A 20,126-nucleotide genomic window follows, 5' to 3' on the forward strand; every position below is an offset into this window, starting at 1 on the left:
AAAGAAGAGAAAAACAAAAACAAACAAACTAAATCACTTTGTTTGCTTCGAAACAAAACTAGATAAAACAAAACATTATTAACTTAAAAATGTTTTTAGAAAAGGCATGTGTAAAATAAGTTGACGCAACCAACTTAGCTTAAAACAAGTACTCAACTTTAAGCAAAAAAAAGGAAAAGACGTCTTAAAAACATAATCCTAGAAATCAAACTTCACACAACAACTTATAACGGAACACATTCTTAAGTCCTCAGGTAAGCTAAATATGAAATCGAAAAACGAATACTAGTACAAACCTACGAAGACCAAAGAACCAAACTTGACAATATGTGATCTCAACTTTACTGCTTGTCCAAACAGGAAGAATAAGATTATCACCTTTATCATGCATAGCTTGGACAACAGCTATGACATCCCTACTCACGTCGTCAGTGCCCAAGAGTAGGTGCAGGTTTATATAGAGGTCATTCATGCTTTGAACGTACTCTACAAAACCAACGAGCTGAGTTTCTATCACCCTCCGGAGGTGATGGGCATACTCAGCCATGATAAAGGCTAGCAATTGTCAAGCTATAGTGAAAATACTAGAAGCGCTAAAGATCAAAACAACAACATAAGGTGTTATTAAGTCAAACAATAAGTGGGCTTTTTAGCTCCCCACTTCTATTGAATTTACTACTGATTATCTTGAACATTCCAAAGGAAGAAACACTAAAAATAAACTTACTACGATGCAAAAATGAACGAACTTTTTTCATGATTCTTTTGAATGAGTATCCTTTTTCAACTAGTAAAGAAATAAGATGGCAAGATTGAACAACAAAAGTAGATTTACTAGAACAAAGACGAGAAAATCTAAATAGTTGAGAGCAAATGACACCGTCTTAGCTAAAAGAGAAATGTCCGAAGAAATGTGAGGCATGCGGATGATTTTTTGATTGGCATATTTTGGTTCAAGGCGCTTATCATAGATATCTACTTCTAATCCCAAGGGAGTCTGAAAAATCTTAAGGTCTAAAAAGGCACAACAATCACTATTTGTGGTACAGTTAAGTTCACAAAACTCCTTGGGATAAATTCCTCCGCCTACAGAACTCGAATTCAAGTACATAAAATCTTGAAAAGAAGGAACGTCAGGGACAAAAAGATCATCTACAAAGCGTCTTACATTGCATAACTTGTGCAAAAATATTGGGCAAGTGTTAGCAAGGACAAGATGCTCCATTGTTTTGAAGTGGTTATTTGGTGCTGTCGCGGTTGATTCTTGACTTGGAGTGTCCAAGTCTGTTACAGTGGTATCAGAGCACGGCCGATTTCTCTTCTACGGGAAATCCGATCCCCGAAAAAAAAAAAATCCCGCGGCACCTATGGCTTCAGGCAATGATCAGTCGACTCCCTCTGCATCTGGAGATGCGGGCTGGGATCACAACGAAGATTCAGACAGAGAGTATGGCCTGCCTCGTCCTACTCAAGCGGAGCAAAGAGAGATGGAGCGTCGTCAATTGATTGGCGATGCAACAAAGATGATGCTCAATTTTGCCAAGGACCTGAAGATGCCAAAATATATGAACCAGACCTCTTTGGAAGAGGTACAGACGGAGTGGCAGAGAACCACAACACCACTCCCGAAACCCACTCTCAAGAAACCTTCTGCCTCCAAGAAATATACAGAGAAGGAACTAGAGAATGTGGTTGATGCATGGATTGCTCAGCTTCTCGACGTACAAAAGAAAGGCAGAAAGCACGGCAAAAAGCAGAAGAAAGGCACTGACTTCCCGGGATATTTGGGTCGTCGGTCGACATTTGACAAGGCAAAGAAACAGAAGAAGCGTGTTCGATTTGAAGGAGTACCCAATTCTTCTTCTTCTTCTTCTTCTGACAGTTCTTCTAGCTCTTCAGATTCGAGCGAAGAAGACAGAAAAGGTAAAAAGCGAAGCAAGAAACAAAGCTTCGGAAAGGGCAAGAAGAAGGCTACATCTCGCCCAGAGACTGACAGTTCTACTGAGGACTCGTCTACAGACAGCTCAGATTCCGATGACGGAAAGTTTTATGCGAACAAGAAGAATTTTTACAAAGCCAACCAGTATGACTTTCTCGAAGATAAAAGCAAGAAAGTCCGAGAGTTTAAGGAAGGTGGCCACTCGATCAAGTTTGACACTTTTCAGGATACTCAGATGCTTCGAAGGCTTTGTCTTTTATACAACAATTTGACATCGCTTTCGCGGGAGGACGATATTCAGAGCACTCCAAGATTCGGAGAGCTACCTCTTACCTTAAGGGGAATGCTCGTACTTGGTGGTCCACGCTTCTTTTAACAAGAGTGCGCCAGTTAAATGGCTGAAATTTAAGAAGCTTTTTATTTCTTCTTGGTTGACACAAGAATATGAACGAGATGTACGAGTTGCTTGGAACCATCTTCGGATGACCAAGAAAGATACAATCAATGCTTATTGTGAAAGATTCTGGAGCTCTTTTCTACCCATCTCTTCATTCAAGAAGATCTCGTTCAGAGAACAAATTGAGCGGTTTACGTTGGGTCTACCTACAGAGATCCGAGATCACTGCTTGGAACAGAAGTCAACTTCTATTTAGGAGTTGATGAGTCATGCGAAGCGGGGCTTTGCCATTCACTCTGGCAATTTGACCTACCCCACAGATAAGGCCATGACACAACGAGCCGAACACACTTCTGGGAATGAAAGTTGAAAGAAAAAGAGCAACCCAGAGAAAAAAGGATGCACGACCCAAGCTTACTCCTGAGGAGACAGCTCGCTTCATCAGAGAGGGGAAGTGCTTTGGATGCGGGGAACATGGACATATCTCCGCGAAGTGCCCTAAAAAGGCACAAAAAGAACAGAATGATAAAGACGACGACAAGCCTGAGAGTTCGAGACAGCTGAGGAATGTGGCAAAAAAGGCAAATAGAAAAGCAGAACTAGTACCACATGGCGTGGACTTGCACCGAATCAAATGAATGAAAATACAAACTTTGCCGCTTTTTGGGGCAAAGTGAAGGATCGGGAAGCTCTTTTGAAGGAGGACAGAAGAATGTGGTGGCAGATGCTTTGTCTCGGAAACCGTTGGTTCTGGCTGTTTCCGCGATACATCATGGGAGCTTCGAGGATATGATCGATCAGTATGCCACAGATACAGATTTTGCAGATATTTTCACACGGATACGGGATGGGGAGACAGTAGCTAGATACTCCCTTCGGGAAGGCTACTTGATGAAAAAGACTATGTTGTGCATTACACAACCGTTGAGGGATAAGGTTATGACTGAATGCCACTGTCCACCTTTTACGGGTCACCGCGGCATTGCTACCACCATGAAGGGGGTAGAGAGATACTTCTTTGGGCCGAGACTCAAAAAGGATGTGGAAGAGTTTGTGCCCAGTTGCTTGGTATGCCAGAAGGTCAAGTTTGATAGGCATAAGGCACAGGGATTGTTACAGCCTTTACCCATACCCACCCACCCCTGGGAAAGTATTGCAATGGATTTCATTTTTTATCTCCCAAGAACACAGAATGATCACGATGATTTTCCGATTACATGGCACGTCTGAGACGATTGTCTCCGACAGAGACCCCAGATTTATGAGTTTGTTTTGAAAGGCAATTTGGGAGAACATTGGCACGCAATTGGAGTTCTCGTCATCGTTCCACTTGCAGACTGACGGGCAATTTGAGATTGTCCATTCAGTGATTTTAGATTTACTGAAGTCTTGTATCTCGGATCAAAAGACTCAATGGGAAAAGAACTTACCTTTGGTGGAATTTTCCTACAATAACACGATACACTCTTCGACGGGGAAGACGCCATGTGAGATTGTTGAAAGTGCTGCGAAGGTTCCATCCTTCCTGAGCACGAAAGATTAGATATTTGAAGCGGATGAATATTCGCGAGATTTGGATATGGCTTTCACCAAGGTTCGCAAGACTTTGCAGGAGTCTCAAGAACGACAAAAAAAGGCAGCGGATCGCCATCGTCGCGACTTGAAATGAAGGAGGATAATTGGTTGCTCTTACGTTTTGAGAAGGCATGCCTACGAAAGAAAAAGGGAAAGGAGAGGCTTTTTCCAAAGCTTAGTATGCGATACTACGGACCTTTCCAAATCACTGACAAGATAAATGATGTCTCCTTCCGATTGAAACTGCTAGATACTTGGAGGATTCATAATGCATTGCATATGAGTCTCTTGAACCCTGTTAAGGGTGATGTGCCTGATGATGGGGAGCCTGATGAGCAACCCGAAGTGGAAGAAAACGAGGAGATCCTTGTTCATGAACAGATTTTGGCACATAACGATATGAAGAAAGGTAATGTCCGAAGGCGGTTCTTGGTTTAGTTCAAGAACTTTCCTGCATTTGATGCGAAGTGGATGGAGGAGGAGGACCTAGCAGATACTCCTCGGATTGTGAAACTTTACCTCGATGTTTTGGTTTAGCATAGTCTACTCCAAACGGAACCCAGAAACTCAGCTTGGCCGAAGATCTAGTGCAGTGGGATGCACAAGAGGGGAGTTACTCCGCTCCTTTGTCAACAGATGCCTCGATACTAAAGTCACTGATGTCTCTTTGAGCTTCAGGGATACTGAGAGCTGACAATATTCTGCTAGATGACTTTATGAAATGGAATTCCTGATTATGATACTGATTTGTTCTTGACTTCTTGTGAGTGCAGGAACTGATAGCCGAAATGACTGCAACATTTTGGTCTGATTAATCTCGAATAGACATGGTTGCCATAGGGGTTAGTCAATCGGACATCGATGAGGTCCCGATTGGACCTAGATATGATTGCTAGCTACATTGTCGATAAATTATGGTCTAAGATCCAAATGAATGTTGAATGTCATGTGATGTCCTGTGATGTCTGGTGATGTCGTGTGATGTGACTGTCGATTTTGTACATGTGCTAGATGTGTGTTCCTAGTACGTAGGTACTAACAATCAGTGTCTGCTAAGACGGTTTATGGCTTTTGTCGGTTTTGCAGGCGTAATCGCGGTCAATTACAATGCTCTCAAGAGGGGGGTAGGTATGTCACAAAGTGATGACGTGGCGGACAGCAGAAACCCTAATTTCTGCCAGAAACCCTAAAATTCCTGCAAACCCTAATTTCTGAAAATCGCGGAGGCTGGAAAAAATATATTTTTTATTTTTTATTTTTATTTTTTTGGAAAATAATGAGCGACGCGAATTTTGCTTTTTTTTATAAAAAAGAGAAAAGACTCTAAGAGAGAGAGAGAACTGATGCTTTTTATTTTAAAAGCTTTTGGGGCTCTGCTTTTGGGCATCCCTTGTAACCTTTAAATTAGTGGTGAGGGCCTCACTTCTCAGAGCATCTGGACACAGAGTCTGAGAGTGAAACCCTAACCGCTCTCTTGTACTTTGATGATTGATTAATACAAAAAGAAATACCGAAAGGGGCGCCAATCTTTGGGGCCAATATCTCTAGGCACGGAACTCCGTCGGGCCAGTGCAAATCTATTGTGATCTGTGAATTGTTTTGAAGTGGTTATTTGGTGCTGTCGCGGTTGATTCTTGACTTGGAGTGTCCAAGTCTGTTACAATCTGACCATCTATCCTCATTGGGACCACATCCAAAAGTACAATGTGGCCCAGCCGTTAGATACTTTCTGTTGGTGATCCCACCTTGGCCTTTATTGAGTTCACTGCCTTGGGTCGGCACTAGAATTCGTATAGTAAGAGGGTGTCTAGGCTCAGTTCAAGATCATGTAGGTCCCCCCGTCGCACTTAATAAGTTGGTGGATACTCTTCCTGTCTGCAGGTGAAACTACCGTTCACATTGGCCATACAATGTCCGACCATTTGCAACTTCAAAAAGAGGGTCTCAAAAATAAAATAAAAATCATTGGAAAGAAACCAACTAAAGTTAACAGTTGCCATGTCCTCGTGACATAGTGAACAGTTGCCACGTCCTCGCCCCCCCCTTGAAATCGCAAACCTCCTCGATTGCATACCATAAATACACGCCACTGATGATCTTGTGCTGTTAGGACTCTTTTATCATTGCATGTATCCGCAAGTATCCGCAAGAAAGGTCGTAACACATAGATACAAATGACTTAATGAGACCTTCATACTTTTGTCATTTCCATCTATTACACTGAATTCATATGTACATTTGATGTACTAGCCCTATCATTACCCCTCCTTTGCACACGTTGGGTTGGGGCATAAGTAGGTTGTAACCAAAAGGCTTCAAGGTAAAGCTTGCAATACATTTGGTGACTCTGACAGTTCATTCTCTTCCATCCACTTTGCATGTCACATGACACACCCAACCCTATGTGTCCGTGGACAAGCTATAGCATGACCAGGGTTCAGTTCAGTCAAGTCAGTCTAGAATAGGAAGTGATCTGGCACTTTTGTGAGTCTGTTCGCAGACCGTGCATGTCCAAACACATAATTTAGATGCATACCCTTTGGTTGCACATAGCATGATCATCAGATTCCCATCAGAACCCATCAAGAGCATTTTTACAGTGCATAGACCTATTTTCACTATTTTTGACATTTTTCACTTATTATTTTTAAAGTGACTTTTGTTGGAAAGTAGGTAGGGCAAATTTACTAAGTTTGTATAAGTAGAAACCTAGCACTAGCACTTTTTGGCAGAAGAGGCAGCAGTAGCACCTTGCTCAACAGGTAACTTCTTAGCAAGACCGACTCGACGACAACTCTAGCGTTTTCAGCATTGCAAAAGGCCTAGCGTTTTTGTATCAGATCAGCCAACGTTTTTGCACTTGCAGATTCACGACGACGGTAGACAACAGATCATCCCTGTCACAAGACGGGCACCACGTGCCAATAGAAAACAACAGATTTTTAGCACTTCATGCTCATCACCTCCAAGCGAAGTATCCATTCCGCTTCGAGTGATGATCATTCTGCAATCGTGGGTTCTTGTGGGTTCTTGTGGGTTCTTGGGGTCTTGGGTTCTTAAGTCCACGAGGAACTTGGGTTCTTGCGGGTCTTGGGTTCTTAAGTTCACGAGGAACGTGGGTTCTTGGGGGTCTTGGGTTCTTAAGTTCACGAGGAACTTGGGTTCTTGGGGATCTTGGGTTCTTGAGGTTCTTGAGGTTTTCTTTCGCTTGCAAATGGCGTTGGAGAAGAATCTTCTCTTCACCCCAGTTCTACTCCTTTCTGTGGGCGCACCCCTTGGCGGCCTTGGGCTCACACCAAGGTTGCTTTTTCCCACCTCACGTCGATTGGCCAGCCGCTAAGTGCACGGTCCGCTCTCAATGAGTGAAAAGAGACACAAGGGGAGGCTGGACAAGCCCTTCTTTCTTGGGAATCCTTTCACTCTTCAACAAAACACGATTAGGAATTGCCACACCCAAGTAAACTTGGGTTCGTGCGATCGCAACAAGCAAAAAAAAAATTCTTGTGGTTCTTGTGGTTCTTTCCTTGAGTAATGCAGAACACTTCCAAAGCTCTGATACCAATGTAAGGTGCAACGGAATGAATGTTGTATTTTCTCAAGATTAGTGATCTTTATTGCTCAAGGTTCCTTTTAGTTCTTTGGGAAAGAGAGAGCTTTCCGTCTTATGGAGAGTGCTATGATCACGAACAAAGTGAGTGGATATTGTGCGTGCAAGTGAATGAGACTGAGAGAAGGAGAGAGAGGAGATACGACACCAAGAGGTTGTAAAACCCTCCTCCAAAGGCCCCACTCGTCGGCGAGAGTGGTCTATTCTTTGATTGCACAAGGTGTACAATGCGTATGCAATGGACTGATGCAATGGGACTATGCCGATGACGACGACGGTGAAGACGACGATGACGACTTGATGGCTGAAATCTGACTTCTTCTATTCGCTGAATTTCGGGACTGTTTTGGTGGCTGAAAATGACTGTTTTGGCTGCGTTTTCTTGGGCTAAAGATGGGGGAACTTCTGCAACCGATTTGGGATGTATCTGCTAACTTGCTAAAGGCTGAAAATGTTGTGTATCTGTGGCAGGTTGGGGCTGAAAGTCAAAACGCTGCAGCAAGGCAAAAACGCCAGCAAAAACGCTAGCTTGGCTGAATATTGCTGATGTCAAAACGCTGATTCTGTTGATGCTTTGCAATCCCAAAAACGTTGGGCTTTGGGGGCTGCCTGAAGGGGTCACAAACGCCAAGAAATGGGCTGATCTAGCGATGGCTGATTCTGGACAAAAACGCCAAGAAGAGTGGGAGGTATGGCGATGGGGGGTCATGAGGGGGGGGTACTACTGAGAAGTCTAACTTGACTGGACTGAACTGAACCCTTGCTATGTTGTAGCTTGTCCACGGACACGTAGGGTTGGCATGTGTCACGTGACACTAAGACAGTAGAATTAGCCTCTTCTGACTGTCCATCAATTTGTGGATGAAACGAAGACGAGAACTTGAGGGTAGTGCCCATGTTCTCAAACAATCCTGTCCAGAACAAGCTGGTTATGCGAGGATCACAATCACTGACAATCGATTGTGGCATACCTTAAACACATTGTACATGAACAAGCGTGCCATCTGATCAGATTTTATCTTCTTCCTAACAGGGATAAAATGGGCCTGCTTGCTGAACCTACAGATAATGGTCCATATACCATCATTCCCTGTTGGCATTCTTGGAAGATCAAAAATAAAGTCCATAACAATGCTTTCCCATGGCTTATCCGGAATCGGTAGTGGTTGTAACAACCCAAGTGCCTTTTACCTGTCAAACTTGACCTTTTGGCAAATTATGCATGCTCGCACAAAGGCATCCACATCTCTCCTCAAGGTAGGCCAATAGAAGAATGTCTCTATCGCTTTAACTGTCGCATCAATACGACGATGCCCTGCATACGGTGGGACATGACTCTCTTCCATGACCTTATGTCGCAATGGCCAGGTGACACAAAGTCTGCCATACATCATCATAAAACCATCTCTGAGGAGGTAGTGATCATGATGTTGCCCCTCTTGCAACTGTTCAAAGATCCTTGCAAAGTCTTCATCAGTAGCATAATGTTCCTTCATGTCATCTAACTCATGATGATAAGGAATTGACACAACTGAAATTTATGGCTTCCTTGATAACGCATCAGCCACAACATTCGTCTTGCCTTCCACATGCATAATCTGAAAGTGGAACATAGAAAGAATGTTTGCCCATCGCATATGCTTTTTGGATAACTTTGACTGTGTCAAGAAGTATCGCAAGGTCTAATGATCTGTCTGGACAACAAAATCAGCACCTAAGAGGTAGTGCTTCCAGCTAGAAAGCGCATGAATCACGGCCAAGAGCTCTCTCTCATAGACTTGCATAGTCTTCTCTGGCCCTTGCAAAATTCAGCTTTCATAAGCTACTACCCGTCCATCTTGCATTAGCACTGCTCCGATGCTACTGCCACATGCGTCACACTGGACCACAAATAACTTCCTGAGATCTCGCAAAACAATTATTGGATCCGAAGTCAACTTTTTCTTTAAGAGACTAAAAGTTGAAATCTTTTTTTGGGTCCATCTGAAAGTGACCTCTTTCTTTTGCAAAGCGTGAAGAGGTGATGCTATCTCTACAAAATTTCTGATAAACCTTCTATAGTAGGAACACAATCCCAAGAAGCTTTTGACATCGTGCACAATCTTCAAGTCTGGCCATGTCTTAATAGCTTCGACCTTTGTGAGATCCATTCTAACACCATCCTTTGAGACTATGTAACCAAGAAAGTGGATCTCTTCCAGGAAGAATTCACTTTTCTTAGGATTGACAAGTAGCCTGTGACTGCGCAGCTCTTCGAACACAATGGTCAAGTGACGCCTATGCTCCTCTTCATTCTTCGAATAGACTATAATGTCATCGAAGAACGTCCCAACAAACTGTTGATTCAAGCGGAAAATCCAGTCCATCATTCTATTGAACGTGGCAGGAGCATTTGTTAGCCCAAACGGCATCACTAGAAACTCATAAAGACCAAATGTCGATCTAAACGCGGTCTTGTGCACACTCTCTAGCCTTATACGAATCTGATGGTACCCACTCTTAAGGTCTATCCTGCTGAAAATTGCAGCATCCTCTAAACGGTCGAGAATATCATCAATTATAGGAATAGGAAACCTATTCTTGATGGTATTCTAATTCAACGCACGGTAATCAATACACATGCGCCATGAGCCATCCTTCTTCTGCACTAGGAGCACTGGGTAGCAAAAGGGTGAAGAACTAGGCTGAATCAGCCCCTTCTCTAATAACTCCTCAACCTGGCCCATAATCTCTTTCTGTTGCGCCACGCTAACCCTGTAGGGAGGTCTATTTGGTGGGCTACACCCTGGCACCAAATCTATCCGATGGTCCTGAGGTCTCTCTGGCGGCAATTGCGACGGTAATGAATCAGAAAAACAATCACTAAACTTTGGCAAAAATGCTGACCTTTCTTTATCTAACACAGATAAATTTGATTGATCATTACCTGAGACATCACGTGCAAAAATCAAGTACACAGAAAGATGATTCTTTATAACAAAAGTGATAGCAATAGCAGATACAATAGGGACAAACTCCCCTTTGAGCTTTACATCCAAAACATGAGTTTTGTCCCTATGTTGAAGGGTGATCGTCTTGCCGAAGGCATCCAGCACCCCATGCACTCTGAACATCCACTGAATTCCGAGTAGCGCATCGCACCCTTCCAATGGCATGTTATAAAATTCTTCTGTGTCTACATATGACTAAAAGCTTTCCAATAATGGGAGTAACACACTCTGAGTGGCGAGGACATGCCAACCCTCCCAGCTTCATAGCTAACCCTGGTGAGATAAAGTTTGCTTTGGCACCTGGATCAAAGAAGATGAGTGCCGTCTGATCTCTAACTTTACCCCATGCCCTGCATAACTCGCCGGCATCTGTACTGGGCCTATCACCCACCATAGCTCGCACCAAACCTACCATGGGTTTAGGCTTCTTGCCTTTCTAGTCCTCTTTATCATCTGAGTCAACTGGTCTTTTCCTTTGTGGACAATTGGTAGCAAGGTGACGAGGCTGCTCGCATATAAAGCATTTATTTTCAGCCATTAGGACCTTCTTTTCCTTGAGCGACTTGCAGACAAAAGACTTCCTTTTTTGTTTCTTTGCCTGCACTCCAGTAGTCCCGACTGAATCCTTGTCTTTGGTGGCCTTTTTCGACCCCTGTGACGCTTCAGGAGTTGTTTTCACAAAGGGCTTCTTCGCTGAATTTTTCTTTTGCTGCCCTCCTTTCTCGTTGCTCGGAAACCCACTATCCTCTCCTTTCAACAAAGCAAGACTAGTGTCAACAACGTCCATGAGCTGGGTGAGGGTACCCACTCTGTTCTTAGTACAGTAGTCGCAAAGCCCTCTATGCAGCCCACAACCTCCATGAGAGTAACGCTTTACAAAACCTCCGATTGTACTCCAGCAAGCTCTTGCATGTAGCCGAAGTAAGATGGTGCCAATCTGTCATGACGTCGGCTTTAAACTCATTTGACAGCCAAGCAAATGCAAACATTTGCTTGAAGTAGACCCATGTGGCGGGTGTCTGTCCTTGCATTAACAATGTCCTCCACCATGTAAGCGCATTGACCTTCAAGAAAGTGGCAGCTTTCTCGACCTTAGAGGCCTCTGTAAAATTCGGAATTCCCTCCTGCATAAGCTGTATCAAACTGCTGGAGGAAAGTGAGCGCCTTTGCTTTATCCTTGAAGCCACTGAAAGTGCTGAACTTCACAATTGCACCACCTTCTTTGTAAGCTTTCTGCTTTTCCAGTGCCCTAAAATTGTCATAAGGAATAGTCTGCAACATGGGCACTGTAGTAGGCATCTGCACATCTTGGCCATTAACATTTTGCGTCAGAGGTGCCATATCTGGCTGCTTTCCAGAAAAACCAGCCATGCCAAAATGACCCTGTGGCACCCCAAACTGGCCTTGGTCGCATTGAAAACCTTGCTGCATGCCGATGGGGTTTGGCATCATGCCTTGCATACCCCCAAACATTGTTCCTGGCATGTACGGCTAACTTCTAGGCACATAACCAGCCATACTTTGGAACACAAATCCACCCCCGAAATACCCAGGATGTACCGTGGGTAGTGGAAAACTGGGTGCATTGCCTGGTATCAAGTTCCCTGTCCATTCAAGACAGCATGCGTGCTCTGAAAGGTGGCGGGCTGAACTAGCATAGCCTGTGGAATAGGCGTTCTAACCACCTGTTCAAGGACGGGAGGAACCTGTTTTGAATCCCTCGACTCCGCAACATGCGAGTGTTCCCTATCCTGCTGAGACGCATGAAGTACTTGGGCTTAAGCCTCAACAATCTCTGTACACAGTGTAGGTTGCCTATTTTGTTGTAGCACTGGTGGCGCTTGCAAGAACTCCATAAACCTTGGGTTCTGCACCAGCTGCAAAAACACATTCACTGCGGCAACTAACTGAGTCCTGAACGCATCATCATCAAGTTGCCCAGTCATAAAGCCCTGTACTACTGGAGGGACATTTACATCAACACGAGGTACAGACTGACGTGACCGTGAGAATCTCAAACACCATAGGGGTTTCCTGTTTGTTCTTCGAAGAGGAACCCTCGTCCATAATGCCCTTCCCTTTGTCGGCCATAGTGTAATCCATTCACTGCGGCAACTAACTAAGTCCTGAACGCATCATCATCAAGTTGCCCAGTCATAAAGCCCTGTACTACTGGAGGGACATTTACATCAACACGAGGTACAGACTGACGTGATCGTGAGAATCTCAAACACCATAGGGGTTTCCTGTTTGTTCTTCGAAGAGGAACCCTCGTCCATAATGTCCTTCCCTTTGTCGGCCATAGTGTAATCCCGCGTTCCTGTACTTTGTCTTTACCCAAAAGAACCGAGGCTCACTCTTTGAGGAAAAAGTAATTGATATCTCGGCGATGGAACCTTGAAACCGGGCCGTAGGGCAGTAGGCTTTGGCTTTCACCTGAAATTCTTTAGTTTAGACACACACATAGAGAGAAACAAAGAGAGAGAGAGAGAGAGTACTTTGCAAAAGGAACCTACGACGGGAATTAACACTTAAGTACACACACGGCTCGGAAGCTAGAATGCTCCGAGCAGACACCGACAACCTGTAGGCACCGAAATTGGCGCCCCTTTCGGTATTTCTTTATTCTTTGAGAGTGTAAATTACAAAGTAGAGTCCTGGGAATTCTTTACCTATATCCAGCTAGATACCACCTGTTTAGGCCAAATTTCGACAGTATACCAACCCCAAAAATTGCGCGAAACCTATTCCCCTACTGGAACTTAATTCCAGTAGCATAAACCCTCTGATTTCTGCCCAAAAACAATAAATTCAGCTCACTGTATTTACTGGTTTTTGCCCTGTTTCAACCCTAAACAGTCTCGAGCTGTCCTCTGTCAATGGGGCACTGTTCCCAATGGTTCTAACGTTCGTATGGCTGAAAAACAGTCAAAATACAGCGCATAACCAGCGCTGAAATTGCACCTATACGGTGAGGTTATCACCCTCACCGGTGCTTGCTTTTGGAATGGGAGTTAGCTACTCTTGTTCCTGCTCAAGGAGGCTCTTGCCTCAGCACAAAAGCATGAAACCACACAGCTGTACATCAGTCAAATGAAGAGCCCTCTTGTGGGGCATCACATAACTGCACGTAGGGGAGAGAGAGCAGTGTGTAGTGTGCAGGTCATCACTCCTAGCACCACATTGTACAAAGAGTGGAAAGGAAGCACTCCATAGCTCTTAACTTGTGAGACAGGTTTCACAAATGAGCCCTTCCAGCTACAAAATTCAACGCCCAAATTTCTGCAAGAGGAAAGTGCACAAAAATATGCCACTTGGCGCAATTACAAGCATTTTCCTGTTTCGGGGTTGCCGCCTAAAAATCTCCCGATTGGTTGTCCAGTTGACTTCACGCCAAAGTTGTCAAATGTTCCCTTTTGTCATTCCAAAGGTAATGACGCGAACACATTTCACGGCCCAAAATAGCAGTTTCCTAACTTTTAGGAGATGCTTCCGTTGGGCTCCCACTGGTCATCTAACCATCTATTCTCATTGGGACCGCATCCAAAAGTGCAATGTGGCCCAACTGTTGGATACTTTCTGTTGGTGATCCCACCTTGACTTTATGCCTTTATTGAGTTCACTTCCTAGTATCCGCCAACTTACTAAGTGCGATGGGGGGACCTACATGATCTTGAACTGAGCCTAGACACCCTCTTACTATACGAATTCCGGTGCCGACCCACTTCCCGTCTGCGGGTGAAACTACCGTTCACATTGGCCATACAATGTCCAACCATTTGCAACTTCACCAAGAGGGTCTCAAAAATAAAATAAAAATCATTGGAAAGAAACCAACAACTAAAGTTAGCAATTGCCACGTCGTCGTGACAGTTAGTGGCTTTTGGTTTAGCCGCTTAAGGTTGGTTGTGTAAAGCCGCTTAGAGTTGGCCCTCTAAACTAGCTCAGGGCCACGTTGGTTTGGTCGTTTCAATCCACTTAGGGTTAGTAGCTTTTGGTTTGGCTGCTAGGAGTTGGTCGCGTAAAGCCACTTAGGGTTGGCCATGTAAAGATGTTAAGGGGTGGACGCTCTAAACCGGCTTAGGGCTGTGTTGGTTTGGCCATTTCAATCCACTTAAAACTGATCGCTTAGGGTTAGCGGCTTTTGGTTTGGCCGCTTGCAATTGGCCGTGTAAAGCCGCTTAGGGTTGGCCAATCTAAATAGGCTTAAGGCCATGTTGATTTGGTCGTTTCAGTCCGCTTAGGACAAGTGGGTAAGCGATATGCAAAGCCGCAAGCACAAACAACAAGTAGCCCCACAAAAGTGCCCGAGTCTACGAGGGCTACAATCTCTCAACACCAAAAAACGCAGTGGAAAACACAGAGGAAAACGCTCTAGAGAACGTAAAGGGAAACATGAATGAAAACAGTGAAGAAAACGCAGGGGTAACAAAATGCTAGGTTGATCCCAAATGTAGAAGGAATGGTAGCTAATTATGTGGCTAAAGAGAATCCGTATGTAAGTTGACACAATGTCAACCTTTACATGCACATGTCATGCCTCGTCACCTAAAAGTCATGCTTCATCAACTTTTAGGTGTAAAAGAGATCGTGTTTCAATGTGCATGTTTACACTTCATTTCGGTAAAAAGTGTGAAGGGTAAATCACAATCAACATGATGTCATGACTGAGCCCTGCTTTTTTTAAATGGGGTAATGTTGTTAGGCAAAAGCTATGCTACCCAGGTGTGTTTGATCTTGCTGCTCTTCAAGAAACTCTATCAGATGTAATATCCTCCGAAATTACAAGCAGACACCAACCCAAAGGACCATGAGATTGAACTTAAAAAGGCCACAATTGCAGTACATCTCTCTCAATTTGTAGAGACATCACAACCATATCTGCCTACATGCAAACTGTCACCAAGCTGCCATAACAGTCCACAAAACTAATCGTAGTTAATACAGCACAACTCCAATTGAGGCACCAAAAATGAGAAGATGATTAAAAGATGACACATGACAGTGTTGAAGATGATCAATGTTGGTTCCACACACAACCATGTGCAATATTTGCACAGATGGACAGCTGCCTCAACACAACTATGGGTAGAGAATGCAAGGTGAATGCACAAACGCAGATCAAAGAAGGAGAAGAGACCCAACGACCCAACACCTGCAAAAACCTCTTCACTTACTACTCACTCAAACAACACATCAAAAAAACATAACTACAGTGCAAGCTGGCACTACATCAACGGCTTAAGCCTTACCCTACATGAGCAAATGCTTGCAAAAGCCTGCTTGAAGACCACAACGAAAGCCACACACTCTTACACTCCTCCATGTCACGCCCATGTGTGCATAATGCAGGAAAAATGGGGAATGCAATTAACAATGTCAACTACCCTTGCTGGTTTCCCATAACATTCTTTGCAAATAGAAGTGCAGACAAAAAGTTGTAGTTAGTCAATTGAAGTGCATATCGTCCTGAAAAGAGCCAACCTTGATTTTGAACAACCTTACCGCAATCATTTTATAATTGCCCATGAACTTGTTGGTAAGAACACCTTAAAAGGTTTATTTAAAACAGTCTAAGGTGAATCACACTCAATCTTCATCATTGATCCATCCAAGTATCAAATTACCTTTTGTAATTTGGTAGATTTTGTTCACGACTTTAAGTTGACAATTTTGCACAAACAAACTCTACTTGCATTTTTTGGAAGTTGTGATTGTATCTATCAGTATAAGAGCTAACGTCATAAGCCTATAGTTTCCAAGCTGTGTGTCGTTCAGAAAATAATTGTTACCAGCTTGAAGATAATAGACAATCATAAATCAGACTAAGGGTACAAATAATGACTGTTAAGTATGCTTTTGGAGGCCATAACTGTTAGGCAAGAGAAGTATGGGCCAACCTACTTGCACTTCAACTAATGACACGTGAAGAATTCACTATAACCCCAAATTTGAAAGGAAAACGAAAAAAGTAAGCTTTGTGGCTCTCTATATTGCTGCCTCAAGAACGGGACATGCAAGAGGGTATGGATACCTTCAACTAATCAGCGGAAACTATTTACAGTGCTATCTTTGGTGAGCATGCACAAAACTTGTGGGTCCTTCCTCACATAGGTACTAATCCTGCTGAGTGCTTTTCTGCTGGTTTACAAACGCAGGTCACAGTGAGGTTATCTAAACTAGACTAAAGAAAGCTAAGGAGTATTGTTGCAACATATTTTGTAGTCAGCTTTTTCCTTTGGAGCTTGCTTTATCTTTATCAAACTTTATCACGATTGAGCCTGGCAAGAGCTCACTGCTGTCATATGTAACTCGCTTATAACAACTCCCATTTGCAAGTACCTTTCAGACAGTCAAGCAAGGGCACAAAATGGTAAACCATTCTACGATCCCTAACTAGAAAAAAATAGCAAAAACTTAATGTGCTATGCAAACAACTCTCAAACCACCAGCATACCTGTGCTTTGTCTGCGACTTGAACGACTAGACGACCAACGGCAAGGGGTGATTCGTAGATGAATTTGTGATTAATACATTCAGATCTCATGTAGCGCGAGAGGACTCGGCCATCTGCAGTAAGGCCAGCCATGGCAATTCCTATGTGATCGTCCACCTTGAAGAGCTTTCTCTGGTATGATGAGAGCTCAGATGTGGCCTTATTAACAGAGGCTAGAATGACGTGGGTTTTGGATCGCAACCCAATAGCTGCACTCCCCTGCTTCACAGCTTCCATGGCGTACTCTACCTGATGCAGACGACCTGCAGGGCTCCATGTCGTTACGTCTGTGTCGTACTGGTTTCTGAACATTTTGCCTTCTTTCTTACGCGCCCGCCCTTCTGTCGACTGCTTTGCTGTAGCTCTTGCAACCAAACTTCATACGTATCTCTCTTTACCTCATATGCACGCTAATGTGCTTCCATACATGAGAGAGAGAGAGAGAGAGAGAGAGGAAATAAAATGTTCTAAACATCTTCAAAGGGCAAAATGACCTATGAGACCAAAAAAATACAAACATGGGAGGGAGAGAGAAAGAGTCCACCCCCCCCCCCCCCCCCCGTCCCCCGCTCGTCGCACTCTAATGTGCTTCCATGAGAGAGAGAGAGAGAGAGAGAGAGAGAGAGAGAGAGAGAGAAAGAGAAGAAGAAGCGAGAGTGGGAGAGAGACCTCTCAAAAGGGTTTGAAGCAAGAATTCTTCTCATTCCAATTTTTTGACTCGACCCAAAGGTCACTGCTTCAATCGACCATAAAAAATTATACAATGCAAGAAGTATTTGTATATCAAGGCAAGTTTTGACCTTGGATGCTTGGATTGAGACCCCCATTGCATGATTGCTAAGGTAAACTCCCAATTTGAGAGAGAGAGAGAGAGAGAGAGAGAGAGAGAGAGAGAGTGTGGTAGGGCTCTGATCTGCATACCTATTTTTGAACGTTATAACAACACCGTTTAGTGTGAATTCTCTATTTGGCACCAGCAACAACGGGTATGAACCAGCTTTAGAATGAAGGGTTAACAAGTCAATCACACGACCACAAGACCATTACAATAGCATAAAGCTTACCAAAGAGTGAGAGAGGGAGCATTGTATTGGCACATTGCATCCCAAGTTACATGTTTCAGGCTCGATCCACTTTTATGTCAATGAAGATACAAACAACCATCATACATAAAACAACATTACTTAAATGGATGGTCCTATGAGCACCATACTCTCCTTCTTGCCATGACAAAGGCAGAGTGTTTATTGTGGTGTGATTTATGTTGATTTGAATCAAGATGAGAGAAAGGCTGCTTAAAGTACCAATACATTGTATTTGAAACACTTGGCCTTGTTGTGTGATCAAAAGAAAAAGATAGTTAGAAGGGAGTGCCACAAAGAGAGCGTGCTAGAGAGAGAGAGAGAGCTCTTTGACATTAGCTTCTTTGCTACTTGCTTGCATTTATTGCCCTAATTAAAGGAGGAGAGAGACAAGCTAGAAATAGAGTGCTAAAGGGAGCTCTCAAATAAACTCATACTTTGCCACCCATTTTAATCTATTGCAATGGCTAAAACGAGAGAGAGAGAGAGAGAGAGAGAGAGAGAGAGAGAGAGAGAGGAAACACAAGGAACATTATAGTCTTAAAAAATAAATTTAAATTTGGATACAAAACCTTTGAATAATATAAATCAATAGTATGACAGCAATTCATGATTAAGAGACCTCTTTCCCAAATTTAATAATGAAAGATAATTTACAAAGCTCTCAAATTCTAGCATTCACTCAAGCATCGGTACTATATAATTGCAAGGTGGATCTAGGAGACACCAACCATTGATTCCACCTTCCAAGATAGACCAAGTGGTGGATCTTGGATGCACCCACCTTCCAAGACTTGGTTCGTATGGCCAAATAGTGGATCTAGGGTCTATCTATCCCACACATTTTGTTTTAAATTGCAAGATGGTGGATCTATAAGACACCAACCATTGCATCCACCTTCCAAGAGTCAGCTGGAATGGCCAAGTTGAGGATCTTGGATGCGATCCCCTTGAGAAGGACATTGTCAATACAAGGTGAGTTGCTTCCAAAAACAAAGCCCATTAGCTTCATTGTTCACGATTGGATAGGTCTCTTCATGTGTCGTGTTTTCATTGGGTGGTGGGATTGCACTCAAGGCCATGTTAGGTTTATGAGGACTTTATGATTATGTTTGCCTGTGCAATACTATCTGTAATGGAAACGGAGGCCGAAATGAGTCCAAGTGGAAATTCTAAGCAAACCTAGCTTGATGAGCCCTCACAAAGTATTTGTCGATTTGCTAAAGCTCACCAAAGCTCACCCAAATCGGAGAAAATGAGCAGGCAGGTGTTGGTGACACTGATAATTATGCTCGGGAGGACGACACAACCTGAATTGATACCAATTGTTGGAAATAGGGATGCAAGGAAACACACACAGCTTGGACAAGATGAAGAAGCTCAAGGCACACAACAGAGAGTGTATTGCTTAGTGCAAAAATGAAAGATAATTTAGCCCTAGAACGATGGGTGTGTATACAATGCACAAGGGGGAAAACCTCCTAGTGAGGGGAAAAATGCCTCGACGGTCCTAAATGTGTTCACACACATTACTATCACATATTTATGGTAACCGTTATTGGCCATTAAAGAGGAAGAAGATAGAGAAGCAAGAGACATTTCATTACCAAACTTAGAACTTGAAATAGAAGGAGACAAAACATGAAAAAACAACTAACAAAGAAAACTTGCTCTATTCCATTACCAGAATCAAGCTAGGAAATGTACAAGTAAATATTGAGGGAGGGATATTTTCTCCCAATAGTATTACGTGCAAACCATTGGCATAAAACATCAAACGATTGTGCTCGTAGCTAGAGTGTAATGAAGGATGCAACCCATGTAACCATTCTTAGCCTAAAATCAAATCCGCCATATCCATGTTCACAACTTGGATATCTAGTGTCATACATTTTCCTTGCACTTTAAGGGGTTTCAAACGCCTTTAACTTGAGTGTCCCACACCTTGGTGTTGTTGGGGTGGTAAAGACCAATGTGCCGCGCCTGAGTGTTGGGCGGTCGGAGACTAACCGGGAACTAACACTAACCATTCATTCTACA

The 20,126-nt window shown here is 43.4% G+C and overlaps 1 protein-coding gene across 1 annotated transcript in view; it reads right to left on the reverse strand.

Annotated features, from left to right (window-relative positions):
* LOC147421700 (proteasome subunit alpha type-1-B-like) overlaps nt 1-17,409 on the reverse strand; it is a 28,895-nt gene extending 11,486 nt beyond the window's left edge. The window contains exon 1 of the mRNA XM_086502642.1: nt 16,966-17,409. Coding sequence (XP_086358768.1) covers nt 16,966-17,316 — 351 coding nt within the window. The 5' untranslated portion in view covers nt 17,317-17,409. The remainder of the gene's footprint in view (nt 1-16,965) is intronic.
* Nucleotides 17,410-20,126: the final 2,717 nt, after the last annotated feature.

The sequence above is a fragment of the Adiantum capillus-veneris genome, chromosome 27 (assembly GCF_014529385.1).
Source record: "Adiantum capillus-veneris isolate H3 chromosome 27, ASM1452938v2, whole genome shotgun sequence".
NCBI classification, from domain to species: Eukaryota; Viridiplantae; Streptophyta; class Polypodiopsida; order Polypodiales; family Pteridaceae; genus Adiantum; species Adiantum capillus-veneris.